A 16,233-nucleotide genomic window follows, 5' to 3' on the forward strand; every position below is an offset into this window, starting at 1 on the left:
AAAAAATAAACCTTTTTGACAGTTATAATCCCTTCCTGTGTGTCCTTGTCAGTGATGATATCAAACATGTCTGATCCATCCCCATTGGAGATGCTATACTCAACCTCTGCATTTTCACCCACATCGGGGTCATTGGCTTTAATTCTGCCAAGAGGAGTCCCAGGTGGTGCAGACTCAGGAGAGCTGAACTGGTAGGTGCCTGGAAGGGTGAAATCAAGCATTTATTATTTTGAAAAGCTTTGTTCTTCTGAATAATAAAAATCTTCAATTTTTTGGATTTTTTAAGACACTTGAAGTTTGAAACACTTTAAGAAAAATGCTGTTAGTCATCATACTAAACTTTAAAACAGGGTTTGGAGTTGATTGACAAACTGTCACAAAAATTTCAAGTGATTCTTCAAAGCCATTTAGTACTGTGCTTTTAATGTTTTTTCTTTTTTCTTTTTTTTGTTCTTCAGCTATAAGGAACAGAGAATCTCAACAATAAGACACCAGTTCTAACCTTGATTATTTAACAGTATATATATTTTTCTTTCTCAGTTTTCTAGAAAAGTCCCCAGATATATTTAGAACTAGTAGGTGATTTTGTTTTGTTTTTTCAAGGCACAAGAGTTGTAGAAACCAGTGTGGATTTTGGAAAGAGGCTGAAATAGAATAGACTTTTTTGGTTATTCTTTTGAAAAATATACTCAAGATTCGTAGGTGTTCTGTGTGAAAATAATTCATTCATCTGTTATTGGTAATACATACTAAAGAGTTATGGTAAAGAGCATTGAATAGGTGTTCATGTTAATTGCTATAGTTTATTGAAATGCAGATACATTCAGATTTTCTTTAATTAACTCTGCACATACTTTGTGTGCTCCTTCAATGGTTGGTTTCATTTAATGTTTTTATAATCAGAGTCTGCTAGAAAGAATTCTGATTACACAGACATTTTAATCTTGCCTATGTGTATGAAAAGTGAATTTATATGTATTTTCTGACAACATTTGCAATAAAAATCTAATTATAAAGACATGCTGTTGCAGAAAAAGTATTAATCAGATGGTTTTCTGGAGCAGTCAGAATTAGACAATGAAGACCTTTCATCACTAGCAAGAGACAAATGTTTTTAAATCAGTATTTTCAGTTATTTGCCACCAAGAAAATGTAAAAAAAATTCTGATATATTCAACATTTCACATGTGACGTTCCACAATCTGATCTTTCTTTTGATCTGTTTTCTCATGTAAATTAATATTAATTTACTGAGTGAAACAGTAGCATTGGAAAAATACCTTAAGAGTCTGGACCTGGCAAAATTAGCACCTGATAATAAGCACAATCCTTATTTAAAGGGTCCAATAAGAACCTGTATAAATTGTATTGACTTGTAGTGTGGTACAGTCAAGTATCTTTCTTGCAACTAGCCTATTTCCTATATTTACATGTCCTTTTCTTTCAAGACATTTAAACGGTCCTGAAGGTTCCTTTTAAGTACAAGGACTATACTAAACATCTGAGTGCTGAATGAGTTTCTATCCCCAATTGTACAGACTAAGTACAAAAGAGTGTCGCTGCAAATGCCTTATGTTTATAAAAATGTGTAACAAAATGGAAGATAATGCTTGATGCTAAATTTTATTTGCTGTTACAAATTCAAGGTTGTAAGTGAAAACTCAGCAGTAGACTGTTCGGTTGCAATCCACACAAACTAAAATGCATGTTATTCCCTTAAACCAGGTTGAAAATGGGATGAAAGTTAGGATTCCCGGCAGCTAACCATAAGTTTGAAGGCTTACGCAAATTCAGGGCTTTGGTAGGTGAGCCAGAAATACTGCAAGAATAGATTTAATCATGCTACTTAGGACTTCTTCCAGAATAAATAAATCCCTTGAGTGCTTTTGCATCTTAAAGCATTCCTTATTTTTGTGGTGCTATGTGAGTGCTACACATTTTCACCATGCAAGATGGGTAATTTGGTTTAGAGTACAACTGAATTCAAAATGTGTAAGATCTTCATTATGGTGGCATTTAAACTCAGTTTAGGTCTATGTCTTAACTGTGCAGGATTCCTTTCAGGAAACAAAACAAAACAGAAAATCTGTTCCTTCTTAATGCAGTCTGAACAACTAGTACTTCACAGTGCACTCTGCCATTTTCTTCTGTCCCTCTAAGAAATCAATCTTTAGTTCTTCAATGCCTTGACATTAACTCATGTTGCTTCCATTTGCAATTCACCCTCTGCTTTGGGCCACATTTTCACTTATTGTTGCCTCACATAAGAGAAAATGGAAGGTAATTGTTTTTGGAAGGAGCATACTTCCAGAACTAGATAGTTCTTTGAAGGTATGCCCCCCTTCATAACTATCTAAGAAGAAATCAAAACCTCCAGAGGTTTCTCTATGTTTGATTTCCTAGGAAGTCTTGAAAACCACTCTGCCGAGGAGAAAGAAAATGAAAGGGAAAGGTCATCAGCAAAATGAAAATTGCACCATTGAATAGATCCCACAGTAGGTCTTCTATAGCCCATCCAATGTGTTTCAGTAATATTCAAAGTAAAAAGCTACAGACAATATTGTATGAGGCATCAAATTGTGTAAATTTCTTCAGAATTAAGTACGAAACCCAAAGCTTATTGAAATAATCAGAACTTCCATGGACTACAGGCTTCAGCTAATCTTGAAAGAAGAGCATCATAAGGAACAAAGGCTAAGGAGACTGAAAACCCTAAGTTATTTTGCAGTTCTATGCATTCTCCATTCTTTATTTTTTTAAATTTAATTTAATTTAATTTAATTTCATTTCATTTCATTTCATTTCATTCAGCAACAAAACTTACAATGCAATGTGCTACACTGCATTCTAATTTAGGTTCACAAATTCCTATTTGCCAAAATATAATGGGCTATATCATGCTATACATGTTTAAGCAGTATCCCTTTCTGAAGTCCAACAGGAAGGTTGGTTAAAAATTACTGTTTGAGTTTGCCATGTGAAGGCGATTCTCAGCAAGTAACCTCTGAGTGTGAATTCAAATTATATTTTCTTTAAGAGAACTGCAGTACTTCCCCTCCCCTCTCTTTTAAAAAAGCAGTCTGTTTTCATGAATAGAGATAAAAAAGTTACATGCAATTTCAAGAATCCTTTCTCCCACACTGTTAGAGTTTTCTAATATTTTTAAAAATCTGTTCTAGGTTGACCTGATTATACTATTCTGAGTGTACTTATTGCCATGGTACTGAAGTGCTTTTCAAGTTTCTTCAAGTCTAGGAGACTGTTTTCTCAATCAGTTCTGTTTGTTCAGTCCTTGGTGAATCTGTAAAGAGAGCCAGTCAGGTCCCTAATCAATGCCAACAAGCAATTCAAATTTTATAATGTGGACATTTTTCCAGCAGGTACAGAACTGAGGCTGTAAATTTCTTCTACTTGCAGCCTATCAAACAGTTATCAGATGCTGATTATAACAATTTGGGATTGGATATAAACCAGTGACCTAGGATTAAAGGATCTGTAGTATGCTGTGAAGCTTTCTGGATTGTGCAGCTTTCTGTTCGTTGTCATTTTTTATTCTACAGTGGTATTTTTTAAAAACTTAATTGTGTCAAACTGATCTAGATTATCAACATCATTCAGTATCAAGAGCTGAACACAGATTACAAGCACCTAAACCAAATTCTTAGACTTCCAGCAGAGCATACCACCTGATCAATTTTGCCTATGCAAAGTGGTACATTAGAAAATTTGCTGACTTATTTGCTTGCCTAAACATATGGAACTACAAGCGTCTCCAAAAACTGAACTATAGATTTTGTAACTAAATTCCTCTAAAGGCTTTCAAGTCCCTGCAGTTAGCCTAGGTTATTGTTACAGCTCACATTTCTGTAAGCAGAGTAAGGATGGGAAGTAAGTTTATCATTCCAAGAAATACTTTGCTATTAAAAACATGGAGGCAGAGATTCCCATTAGCCTTAATAATGCTGCAACATAAACAGACACAGCAGTGGGCTAGTATTTATACTGAAAAAAGGGAGAAAAAAAAGAAGATCCCAGATGACGCCAGTGAAACAGCTGATTTTAGAGAAGTTCTTTGGAAAGCAACAGAACTATTAGATGCTCCATACTCTGGGGAAAGCGAGGTGGATTGTCATTGACATCAGTCAGCGTGATGTTCACAGTGGTGGTCCCTGATAGTCCTCCCATTTGGCCTCCCATGTCTTTGGCCTGGATGACCACTTGATACTGTTCCCTGTTTTCTCTGCTCATGTCTGGTAAAGCAGTCTTGATTATGCCTTGGAGAAGAGAGAAAAAGAGAGACAGAGAGGTGAAGGAGAAGAAGCACCACCCACTTTAATCTCAGAGTTTTTAAATGGATTCATATAAGATATACTGTGCAGATGTTAATACATAGCAATCAAAACAAGGTGTACTGCAATAAGCCTTTCAATCTATGGCTGATTTAATGTGATTTTAAGAAAAAAAGAGAAATAAATGTAAGAGAGACATTATTCATTGTTGGTGATGTGCTAAATCAATTTAATTATTCTTTCAATGACAAAAATACAAATGTATTTGTTGAACTAATGAAATTTTTCAGCTACTATCCCCGGTTATTATTTTAATCCATTATGTTATCTCCAGCCCTGGTGTGGTTTTGATATTATAGCACAAGGTGGAACTCTAACATGTCCTGGATTCATTCTTTTGGAATGTAATAGAATTTAATGCCCAGTGATGGCCACTGTAAGTCAGCTAGGGGTATAGCTATAGCTAATAAAAGAATCGGACAAGACTGTAAAATTAGTGTTGGAAAATCTTTTTGGGTGTCTCATCTCAAGAATTTCATAAATGTAATTTAAATGTCTTAGACACTTGTACAGCACACAGAAAGAGTAGGGACCTCAGGTGAGAAAACCAAAAATCCCATAGCCTGAACAGAGAAGTGACCTCAAACCTCCTGGGATCCAGAGCCCAAAAGACCTTTTCATTAAAGTGGACACACACATGCTTTCTTTTATCAAACAAGGCAGGGTTTGGGTTTTGTTTTTTTTTTTTTTTATTTAGAAGGAAGGGTGGTGGATTTGCAAGGTTGAAGTGATGAGAGCTTTCTCTTGTAAAGTGGGAGAATTTAAATACAGCATCCTTTTTCGCTTGGAGGATTCACACCCCTGCCTTTCCTTTCTCAGAAGGCGGCTCTCATTACAGGCTCGACTTGATATGGAAGGTGTCCTATTATGCAAAAAAAAGCAACCGTGGGAAACTCCTACTCCTAGAAAGAGAGTGAAACAAAGAAAAAAACCTCTGTAGTCTAATGGTTATGGCATTTATGTCTGATCCAGGATTACCAGGTTCTGATTACTGTACCTAGGCTTGTTAATACATGTAACATTAAAAAGCAAATTGGATGAAAATGAAAGATAATCCCAGAACCAAAGATGAGAGCCCAGGTCTCCCCCAAACCATCTGCCTACCTAACCACTTGCTGCCATCAGTTAATGACCATGTGGTACTGGTCCTGTTTCCTTGCTCATGCCTGGTAAAGATGTTTTGAGTAGGGGATTGGAGAAAAGAGAAAAAGGAGAGAGATAGGAAAAGGTGGAAAAAAACCAAACACTTTAACCCTAGGCAAAATCGTTATGCTCCCTTTTAAAACTGTAGCCATGTGACTCTAATTATCCTTTTGATATAATGGCCTTGCTATATTTAAAAAAGAAATTGTTTCAATAGGAAATTAGCCCTCATCTGAGCATGCTCAATGGATTAGGAACTTCAGGCATTATGGGAACAATTATACTTAAATTCTGGATTCGCAAACCAGAACTATTTTGATAATATGCAGGAACAAGCTAATGCAATGCCTGTTAAATCTTACATGCATTAGCATTAGGTACCTGGAGGGGCAGAGGGTGGTGGTGTTTGTTTCTTTTTTGAACTCCAATTTTGGATTATAGATATCCAAAATTCACACAAGTTTTTCTTCTTTGTGTCTGTCTCTTATCTGATTTCCTGCATAACAGTGAAAAGGACTTCCATTCATGTTTTACAACTTAAAAACATTACTGCTTCTTGCTTCAATTCTAATAGCTGTTGAAATCAGAGTACAGTTTCAAAAAGCACCTTGAGTTAAAAATTGTCAGTGGTCAAGAATCTTTCACAAGCTTTTAGAAATCTTGAATTTACCTCTGGGGATTTTTTTTTACCTTATAGTCTGAAATTGTCCAGCTCCTTTTTTTTTCTCTTAAAGACAAATAGATGAAATTCCCAGAAACTGGTGTAAAATAAGCTTTGACACTTCGTTATTTTGTGAATTCTGTGATTCTTTGGACCCTTTACAATATTCTATATCCTTTCTGAACTGTTGACCTTTACAGTTAACAGTCATCTTCCAGAAGCCTTATTCATACCAAGTAAAGCAGTTCTTCTTCTGCAATAATATTATTTTAACAAAAAAAAGGCATACTTTTATTGTGATTCCAGTTTCCATTTCAAAAAAGTGTATCAGCTTTGGGTCAGGTCATATGATGGCATACACCTGTTCCAATATTTAAATGCAAGTGAAAAGTGTCTTGATCCCTGCATCCTGTCTCTGTCATTGGAAAAAATATGACAGAATGAATTCTAACCTGTTTCTGGATCCACTGAGAAATATGGCTGTCCCTGGAGGATGCTGTACACCACTTTGGCACTGTTTCCATAGTTGGCATCATCAGCATCTGTGGCTGTCACTTGAATAACAGATGTACCTAAATGGGTACCAAACAAGGAATCAGCAGATTTTAAGAAGGCACCTACTTCTTGTAAACCACATACAGTGGTTTCAGTATTGAATTCAGTAAAAAATCCAACAGCATCCAGTGGACAAATGCAGTGTTATCATACCCAAGTAAAAGTAAAATAAAGTCTCATCTTCCTTGTGACTAAAACTAAAATAATGATCACTTAAGCTTCATGCTTCAGATAAACATGAGTAAACGCATAGGGCTTGACACATGCCTTTGAAACCCAACACAGCATTAAGGTTTTTTGGTGATCAAACAGGTTTGAAGATTGTTCTCTGGTAATAACATGACCTTAGTTTAAACTGTTCACTTAAAAGGTAGGTAGCTGCTGTGTGAAAAGTACCATTATGATTCTTAAGTTTGGCTTAATCAGTAAATTAACCTAAAGCAAATTTCCTCATACTCATTTTCTGCTTAGATGACAACCTCCAAATATCTGAAGTCAGACTGAATAAAAAATTTTGTCTCATCCTAACTAATTTTTAAGATGCTTTAAAAAAATTATCTTGGTTTTGCAATAAGAAGTTCTGGGGTTTTTTCTCTCTTGATCAAAATTATCCACCTATTTGGCAAATAATTGCCATTAAATGATAACTACATTTTTTCAGTGTTCACTTGTTTTGCATGAAAATGGCTTACCCATGTCCTGTGATCACAATCAGGAGAATATAGGCTATATGGCATTAAGAGCACTGTGAGACAATACATTTGGTGTACTTTATGGATTAGAAGAAAATTAAAGCTTCTGTAAAGCCTTTCTTATAAGATATATAAAAGGACAAAACTGTTCTTCACAAGCTTTTATTTCTAAGCAATTTTCAGGACATCAGGATACATTTGCTAACACCATCTAGAGCTGACAAATGTCTGGATAAATGCAGGCAGTCCAATAGCTAGAAGTGTAAAGGTCCTTAACTCCTTGCCAAGGGCAGAAGGCTGACTGAGAAGAGGCTTTTTCCCCTATTTTTGGCTGGGTATTTTTTATGTATCTCACTTTCCCTAGAAGAAAAAGGTCTAGTGAGCACCGTCCACTTAAGTGATATCATTTCCTATTCCTTTTTTTTTGTCACCCTTAGCCTCTCTAGATTGAAGTTCACCCAGAAAACTTGCAGTCAAGTTATCTGTCTTGACTATAAATTTAGAAGATGCTCATTTACCTGTGACTAATGGAATTGAAGTGAATCATCTCTACTGTCGCTCTTCAGTGTATATGAGGGATTGGGGAAAGTAGAAATCCAGAGTAATCGAAACAGATTTATGAGAGCACATGTTATTATTAGGTCCTGTTAGATGCATCTGTTTTCTCGTAGTACATAATACTGCTTTACACATAATAGTTTTACCTACGTAATAGTAAAAATTCCCACTATTTCAGATTATCTGAACAGCATGACAAGAGGGGAGGAATACTTCTTTCTCCACAACAAACCAGCAGGGCAAAGTTGTAAAAATGCTTTGTCACAAATCATCAAACTCTGAAGAGGATTTTTGCCATCAGCAATCTAGATTACTTTTTGCCTGGTTAAACAGTTAGAGGTCGTCTATGTGCCAAGCTGAGCTGTAAAGATAATAGTGAAGAAGTGAGCATTTAAGGACAATTTTATCACTAACAGTGTCCAGCAGAACTGCTCATCTGGAAAAAAAATGAAGACTGTTTTTTGAGAAATATAAAGTTCCGTAAGTCCTATCTGCTTTCAGAAAAACAGATAAGTTAATTCCCATGCCTCCTCAAGACTAGCAGGGAAAGGAGAGTCAATATCACTTGATAGCCTATAAAAAATGTAAAAGTCATCAGTAGAATCATATGCTTATACTGTGTGCCACTGTAGCATCTAGAAGTTAAGAATCAGGGGAAATGTATATGTCCGTCCCACCCTCCCCCAAAATATCTTCATCAGGAAAACTTATTGCTGTGGTCTTCTGATCTAGGCACTGTCTTGGGATTGACACAGAAGTTTGAGTATGGTCATAAGAACCAAATGCACATTAACTTAATAGCATACTATTTTGATGAAAAAAAGAATACTGAAGCCTATTCTGAGAATTCTTTTTTTTTTAAGAAAGACATGTCAGAGCTTAGGGCAGTCTTTGGGAAATTTCTGTCTTTGTCTCATTGGAAGGTATATCTTCGTTTCCTGAGGAACAAGTGCCATATAATTTTGGTTGCTGAGGAGAATACGGAAGCTATATATAACCCTACAGAAACTTTGGAGGTCACTACCAATAATTCAAGTGGATCTTATATAGAATGAGATCTCATTATAGTTTGCAAGATATCAATGTTTTCTTTTATTTGTCAAATTCTGTACAGTGGTGAAAAAATAATGTTAGAATGGCTGCTGCTTCCTAGTAAACTAATAGTACAATTGTGAAAAACAATTAACAAATGTATATCCTCAGAAAATTTATTGTCAGCATGCAGTTCCCTCCTTTCTCTGCAAACAGTCTGCTGTGTCATAAAGGATGATCCTCACAGATGATAGGCAATGCTTGTGCAGCTTTTTTTTATGAAGAAAGAAACTTCTCTTAGCTTTTGGGGTCCAAAATTAAACGAGGAAAGGCAGTGAAATAAAGGAACTCAGCATTAATTATGAAGTAATTGGTAGTGAGGCAAAACCAGTTTGGATCTTTTTAATTAAAGACAACTATGCCTTATCCTCACCCCCACTGGAATGGTACCCACAGAATATGGGTGTATTTATTCATTTGTTTGTTTATGGTCTAGATTACCTCACAAGCAGCTTTTTGCCCACATTTGTCAGCAGAAGTCAGCATGATTTATAATACGAATCAGGCTGCTAGGTTAGAAATTAGAAGCTTTCTGAGATACTTCCACAGCTGCCAACATGAGCAGGAATGAAGGAGTGAAGAAGAGCCTGGGAAGAATTGGGGGTGGGGGGAAGGTGTTTTAGTTTTTGTCTTTGTTTCTCACCATCCAGCTCAATTTTTCATGGGCAATAAATTAAATTATTTTTCCCATGTCAAGTCTGGTTTGCCTGTGATGGTAATTGGTAAGTGATCTCCCTGTCTTTATTGCAACCCATGAGCTTTTCCATCTTATTTTCTCCCTCTGTACTGTTGAGGAGGAGGACTGAGAGAGCAGCTGAGTGGGCCTCTGGCAGCCAGCCAGGATGAAACACACCACACGAGCAAACTGGTGTGAAAGATGACAGAGAAAATGCGAGAATGTCTACAACAGCAGTTTAAGGAGTAGTAACATCACTTTTCTGCAAAACCCAATCCTACCCAGCAAGCCTATCCCATTTCAGGATGGGAACTAAATCTCAGACTTCTCAAGAGGTATATCTTATTTTATTTTCCTTTGTTTTTTATTTTTCTTTTCTTTTTCTTATTTGTTTTGTTTTGTTTTGATGAGTTCTCAATACTTTTTTCACACAGCTTTCAGATTGCTTTGTTGGCTTTGTCTCTCAAAGTTTCTCTCTCTGTCTGTATACAATGAGCAAGTAATAGCAGTTTGCTGAATGTGTTGAATTTGCCAAGCTTGATGAGTGCTATAGCATCAGTATTATTTTTTTCTTCCTTTTCTTCTTTGCTTAGATGTACATTTGAGTCTGGAAGCTTAAGCACTTTGACAACACATCTGTGATGGATGGGGTCCTAATGTAAGGATGGAAAAATGCAGAAGGATAATTGTGAAGATTACCTGAGAGAAGACAAATCTAGACTAAATCTGCGTAAGTAATGTCTTTGTGTGCCTGTGTTTGTGTGTGTGTATGTATGCATGTATGTGCATGCAAGAATGTAGAGTCCAAAAAGGAAAACTGAATTAGAAAGGGCATCACTCCATCTCCAGGACAGTATAACTTAGTGTCAGAACTGAGTCCCACTGACACAGATTTCCAGCACTCATGAAGAGTGACACATAAATTTGAAAAAGCATTTGAAATGAGAATGCCTTTCTGAATTATGTTTAAAATGCTTTCTATTTTTTTGTGCTATTCAGTCCTTGAAAGAGTCCCTCTTTATAATTAGGTCTCCTAGCACAATACCAGAGTGCATTGCAAAGTTGAAGTAAATAGCCTGCAGAGGATTGCTGTAGCTCAAAAGAGGTCTTCCACTAGATGAGATAGGCATACATTTTGCTACCTTTTCATGTAAGGTCATAGTCTTCAGCATGCAACTCTTGTTCCTACTTGGCTGCTTTGGTTGACATGAATTAAAACAGCTTCTGCCAGTCAGAAGAATATATCTGCGTCTATTTGAAAATGCTATTTTTACTGATAACTTTTTCTGTAACCATGTAGTCACCAGCTTGGGTCAAGAAAATGAGCAGATTATGTTGTTAGCATAGTATGTTTCAAGATTCCACCATGAACGCTGGATCAAGAAATGACAGTGATTTAAATATCATTCAGAACCATGATATTTCTTTTCCAAAGGGAATTCTGTAACTTCAAAATGCATTTTGAGTTTGATTCTGACATTTTTTTATAAAAGTAGGATTTCAGATCAATTCAAACTTTTGATTTTAAGAAAGAAAAAGATGTTTGGTTTAGACTTTGGCCTTCTTATATAAAGTTTTCAAAAAGTAATTTAGAAATAAAAAAATTTGAAAATGCTGAAACAGGATGATTTTTACATTACCAGGCAGCTTCCTTTCTATTTTTTCTCAAGTCAACTTCCGTCAAAATTGGCAATTATTAAAAAGTTCTGATTTTTACAGAGAACTTTTGTGTGTGTGTATCTAGCTCTGTTTAAGAGAGAGCTCCACTCAAAGCAGAAAGGCTGTTTCATTTTCAGAAATAGAAGACCAGCTGGGGTAAGTGGAGAGGCAGGAAGGACTTCGTCTCCCTAAAGGAGAAGCTCTTGTGCTTGCTTTCTGTTTTCAAGCACAATGACAATCTGCTGTTCATCAAGTTTATTCATGGAAGGAAGATTTTAGAAGCAGATTACTTTTACAAGCTGAAAAGATTTAGGAGAGCTCTGGAAAACCTCTGTAGGCAAAATTAGGAATTTTCTTTGGCTAAAAGCCTAAAGAAGATGAGTGGGCATGTAGTTTGCTTAGATAGCATGGCTCCAAGGAATATTTTCATGTGGACACACTATGGAGATGCCCCTGCTGAAGACATGAGTGAAATTTTAAGTGAGCTACAGAAATATTGAGAGATATTAAACCATTTTTGGGTTTGGGAGCAGGTTGTTCTCTCTGGATAGAACGCTGTGCTTAGGCTATGAACTGGAGAAATTATAAACTAGGAGCAGTCATATGGCACTACCCAAGCCTAAAAAGTTAAGGAACACATAGAATTCACCACCAAGGATCTCATTACCACGTCAGTTGGACTACATCACTTTGGACTGCTTTCTATAAAAAGGGCAGGGCTAAATAAAGTTGAGATATAGCTTATCTTTTGACTGGAAGACAACTCTACCTAGAAAACTGAAGGAATAGGGAACTGCAAAGTGAGCTTTGCTCTTTTGTACATGACCACAATTTAGCGGAGATTTCACTAGACTGCTTTTTCTTTGATGCAGAAAAGGCTAGAAGGTAGGTAGCATGAAAGATTTGTAAGAGCAAAAGAAAAGGAAGAGTAAAAGCAGAAAAGGAACAAATGTCAACAGGTAAATAGATAAATGATCCAAGCTAGAAGAGGAATAAATGCGCATGACTGAGAAAAACAAATAAAACCAACTTAGAACCAATAAGGAACCTGAAGAACCAGACTCAAAGGAGCAATAACATGACACTGGAAAAGAAGGAACTTAAAATGTGGTTCAGCCATATATACTGAGCAGAAATGAATAAAAAGAAAAAAGAGAGGAGGCAAAAAGGTGGCATAAACCGGAGATGCAATGTTTCATAAATTACAATTTACCAAGTTGATGATTTTTAGTAGTCTGCTGTATAGGTATGACTTGAAACTTAATTTCACTTGAAAACGTGCTGTGTCTTATTTTTGCGTATATAGTCTCACATAATGGCTGACTGATAAGTCAGTTGCTATGCTAGCTCCTGTAGATGGGTACTGCACCTTTGTTTTGGCTGCCCACTGATCTTCCATCCAGGAATCAGAAACTTTGCAGTACTGCGGTGTACATAAACAGTCACTGTAATCCCTGCTAATGTGATTAAAAGTAATTTAAGAAAGATGCAAGAAAACCAAGCTATGCTGCTTGGTATAGCCTTACTTCTTCCCTCAGAACTACTTTTTCCTCTCCATTTCCCTCTATACCAGTAAAAACAAATGGACCTTACTACCCATTCTGAAAATACAAGATGCTATTTTTATGCAGCTTTACTCCAGAAACATTCCCTTGTATTTTATAAACATAATGCGGAAATCTCATAATTTCTTGTGTCTGTTGTGTTTTGATGTTTTGGGATTTTGTTCAATGCTTCCTTTTCTATGACAAAATGAAGTCACATTTCAGATTGTGTTATCAGAACTTGCATTAAAGAAGTAAGTACGTGTTAATGATTGTCTCACAGCATAGAAAGATGCAATGTGACTAAACGACTCTGTCTTTAATCTGCCTGAAATGCGGTGTGGGGCAGAGGCTTTTTCAAGTGAATACAATATATACACCATTGTAACGTAATGTCTGAAACTGAACTGGAAAAAATTGCCATTCTTTTCATTTTGTACAGCAGGGCTAGCTGTACAAATCCTCTAGCCCTTGCCTTCCCGCTGTTCAATAGTTTGATACAGTAACTTTAGTCTTCCTTTGGCAGTAATTATAACTGTGAAGTGCATCAGATGCCCTGCATGAGAATTTGACAAATGTTATGGATGCAATAACAGGTAGGAAACAGTAAAAAGAATGAGAAGTAGTTTGAAGTACTGTTGGGTGAACAACTCTGTGTATGTTTATTCTTTTGGGAAGGTTCTTTTTCCCCTTCTAACCATAAAGAAAGTCACTTCTGAAACAGCAATACTGGTGCAATTGAATGGCAGTGATAAGATAGAGAAAAGAGTAGCCAGACTCTTTCAAGTGTTAGTGTTGACTAGCTTTTACATTACCTTTCCTAGTGACTAAAGAGGTACAGTGTGAAGTGATCTGCCACCCACAATAAAAGAACAGCAGCTTAGAAATCTTTTTCATTTTGTTCAACATGCTGTACATACTTAAAATTAGAAAATATACTTCCTTTAGGCAGAGCAAGTATCCGCAGTCTGTGTTCAAAAAGAAATTAAAACCAAAAATTAAAATAATGAATCACAAAATTATCTTCAAAATTTCTATTCAAAATAATGATGGAACCCACTGGTAGCATGTTTCCGGGACTGGAGCCGCTAAGCATATGGTAAGGTTGTTCCAACTAGAACTAGTTGCTAATGAAACCAGTATGTTGAAGGAGCTACAGGTAACGCTGTAATATGGAAGTTAATTACCTAGGTTATTCTTTCTCTGACCACAGTTCTTTTATGGAGTATGTGGAAATAGGCCAGCTTTATGGACTGACAGCTGAGATCCACGGCAGGTCAGTCACAGGAATTCCACCACTTAAGAATCCTTGAAAGCTTATTTCCTTTTTAAAGACGAGAGTTGGCGATCTTGCCCTTTACCCCATCTTAATTTCTGGAATACTCCAAAAGAGAGAAACAGCTTTCAGCTGTTTTTATGATAAACTTAGGAAGAGCTTGTCCCAGTTGATCCTACTAGGAGTAGTAGTAGTTCGTAAAGGCTGCAATGTGGTTAGCTATTGATTAAAAATCCCAATTCCTAGCCAACAGTTCCAACCAAGTTTTTAGTTCTATTTTATAATTTTTAATTTATAAAAGAATGAAGTAATCATAGGGATGTTATTTCTTCATTATGGTCAGGGCCCTTTGTTCATGTAGTACAGCTTTAAGAAGCTTTCTGCTCTGTTCTTTTCTTTTCTTATAAGAAGTTACCTGGGGTCCTCCATACAATCTCTAAAGGTTTCACTTAAGAGCAAAAAAGCAAGCTCAAAATAAACAGTTTTCAATAATTGCCACTTTTCAGGACTAAATTCTGAGTTTCTGATGTCCATGCCTTTACAGTTCTGTATTTTAAAATGCAACACAAACAGGTTTATGACTTTTTTGGGAAGGAATAATTTAGCTTTCTGCACCTATTTTTCATTTGCTCTTTTTTTGAGCTCAGCTTTTGTATCTCTCTATTAGATTTTGGAAGGTCTCTTTACTATGGATTTCTGTCTATGACTGGGAGCTAAAACCTCACTCTGATTTGCATCTTCAAAATTCTTCTGTAATACAAGTAAATAGAAATCTTTACAGTTTCTACCTTTTGCCAGCTCTGCAAACAGGTGCAATTTGAAACCGTATGTGAATCTCTATTATGACCATAAGAATGTAGTACATTATTATTAAGACAACAGGCTGGCCTCATATTTATTTTATCTGGGGGCTTTTTCATCATCTGTGGGAACTCCTGTTGGAGTGGTGATAAAGTTTGTCTCTTTAAACATTAATACAGCTGTGGAAAATAGTAATTTTCTATGAAAATGCAGTAAATGAAGATATTATTGGTAAACCCAAATTTACATTAGTTTATAATATGTGATTCGTGAAAGCCTCTTGCTTCTGTCGTGTTTAGATATTGTGGAAGTTGTCTGTGGAAATGGCAATAAAGACCTGTAATTTGGAAGAGAAATGGAGTTTAAAGCCGAGAAAATGAAACAAATTCCAGGGTTATCTTAGTCATGGGCTTTTTAAAAATTACATTAGTTAGAGTACTATTTTTAGACAAAAGCAAAACACTTTAGAGCTTGCATGGGTATATATCAATAAATATAGAAGTATATACATGTGTGTGTACATGTAGATAAACCCTCTAGAATATTAAGTAGGGTCACTCTAATGACTTTTTTGATATTATTTCTAGACATTTCATTTATCTTCAAAAGCGTTCAAATGTCTTGAGTATAATCTGTCAAATGATTCACATGCAGAAGTGTTCTGCTAAAGACTGTTGAGTTTTCACTATGTTTGCAAATTGATCACAAGTGCATTGGCTATTGATTGCAAGATTACGGTCACAGTAAATGACATACATCATGAGGATGATCTCATTTGGACAAATCTCATAGATTTGCAAACTTCCATTTGAAAAAGATTAAAGGTATTGATTCCAAATTGTGTGTTTGAGAAATACTCCTAAAAATGCTTGAGCTAATTTCCAAAGGTTCAGACACTTGGGTGTCTATGTCTCAGTGAAAATTAGATAGATGTAGGCTCTAAATAGTTTATCTTCCTCAGATAGACACACATTCCTGATAGCCAAAGTATCTTTTAAAATCTTATTCATGAAGTCTGTAAGTATTAGTCTTCTGGACCATGAAATATGACTTTTTCCCTTTCCTCTCTCTTAACCACCTCAGTGTGCTAAAGAGGTTGTTGTTATTTAGGTGTTTTTTTCACAACTGTCACATATTTTGACTTTATGAGGAAATAAAACTTCCGATTTTTTCTTTACGTCTCCAATATACTGTGTACATAGCCCTATTTATCACAGGCTATTTATC

General features: G+C 35.9%; 1 protein-coding gene across 2 annotated transcripts in view; it reads right to left on the bottom strand.

Annotated features, from left to right (window-relative positions):
* The window catches only part of LOC104253096 (cadherin-9), a 71,862-nt gene that overhangs the window by 17,750 nt on the left and 37,879 nt on the right, over window positions 1–16,233 (bottom strand). Inside the window, exons 3-5 of one of the 2 annotated variants that reach the window (XM_059815583.1) lie at window positions 6,606–6,725; window positions 4,107–4,274; window positions 12–199 (exon numbers count right to left, since the gene is read on the bottom strand). In XM_059815583.1, coding sequence (XP_059671566.1) covers window positions 12–199; window positions 4,107–4,274; window positions 6,606–6,725 — 476 coding nt within the window. The remainder of the gene's footprint in view (window positions 1–11; window positions 200–4,106; window positions 4,275–6,605; window positions 6,726–16,233) is intronic. The other variant, XM_059815584.1, reaches the window with a different exon arrangement.

Source organism: Gavia stellata, chromosome 3 (genome assembly GCF_030936135.1).
Source record: "Gavia stellata isolate bGavSte3 chromosome 3, bGavSte3.hap2, whole genome shotgun sequence".
In the NCBI taxonomy this organism is placed as follows: domain Eukaryota; kingdom Metazoa; phylum Chordata; class Aves; order Gaviiformes; family Gaviidae; genus Gavia; species Gavia stellata.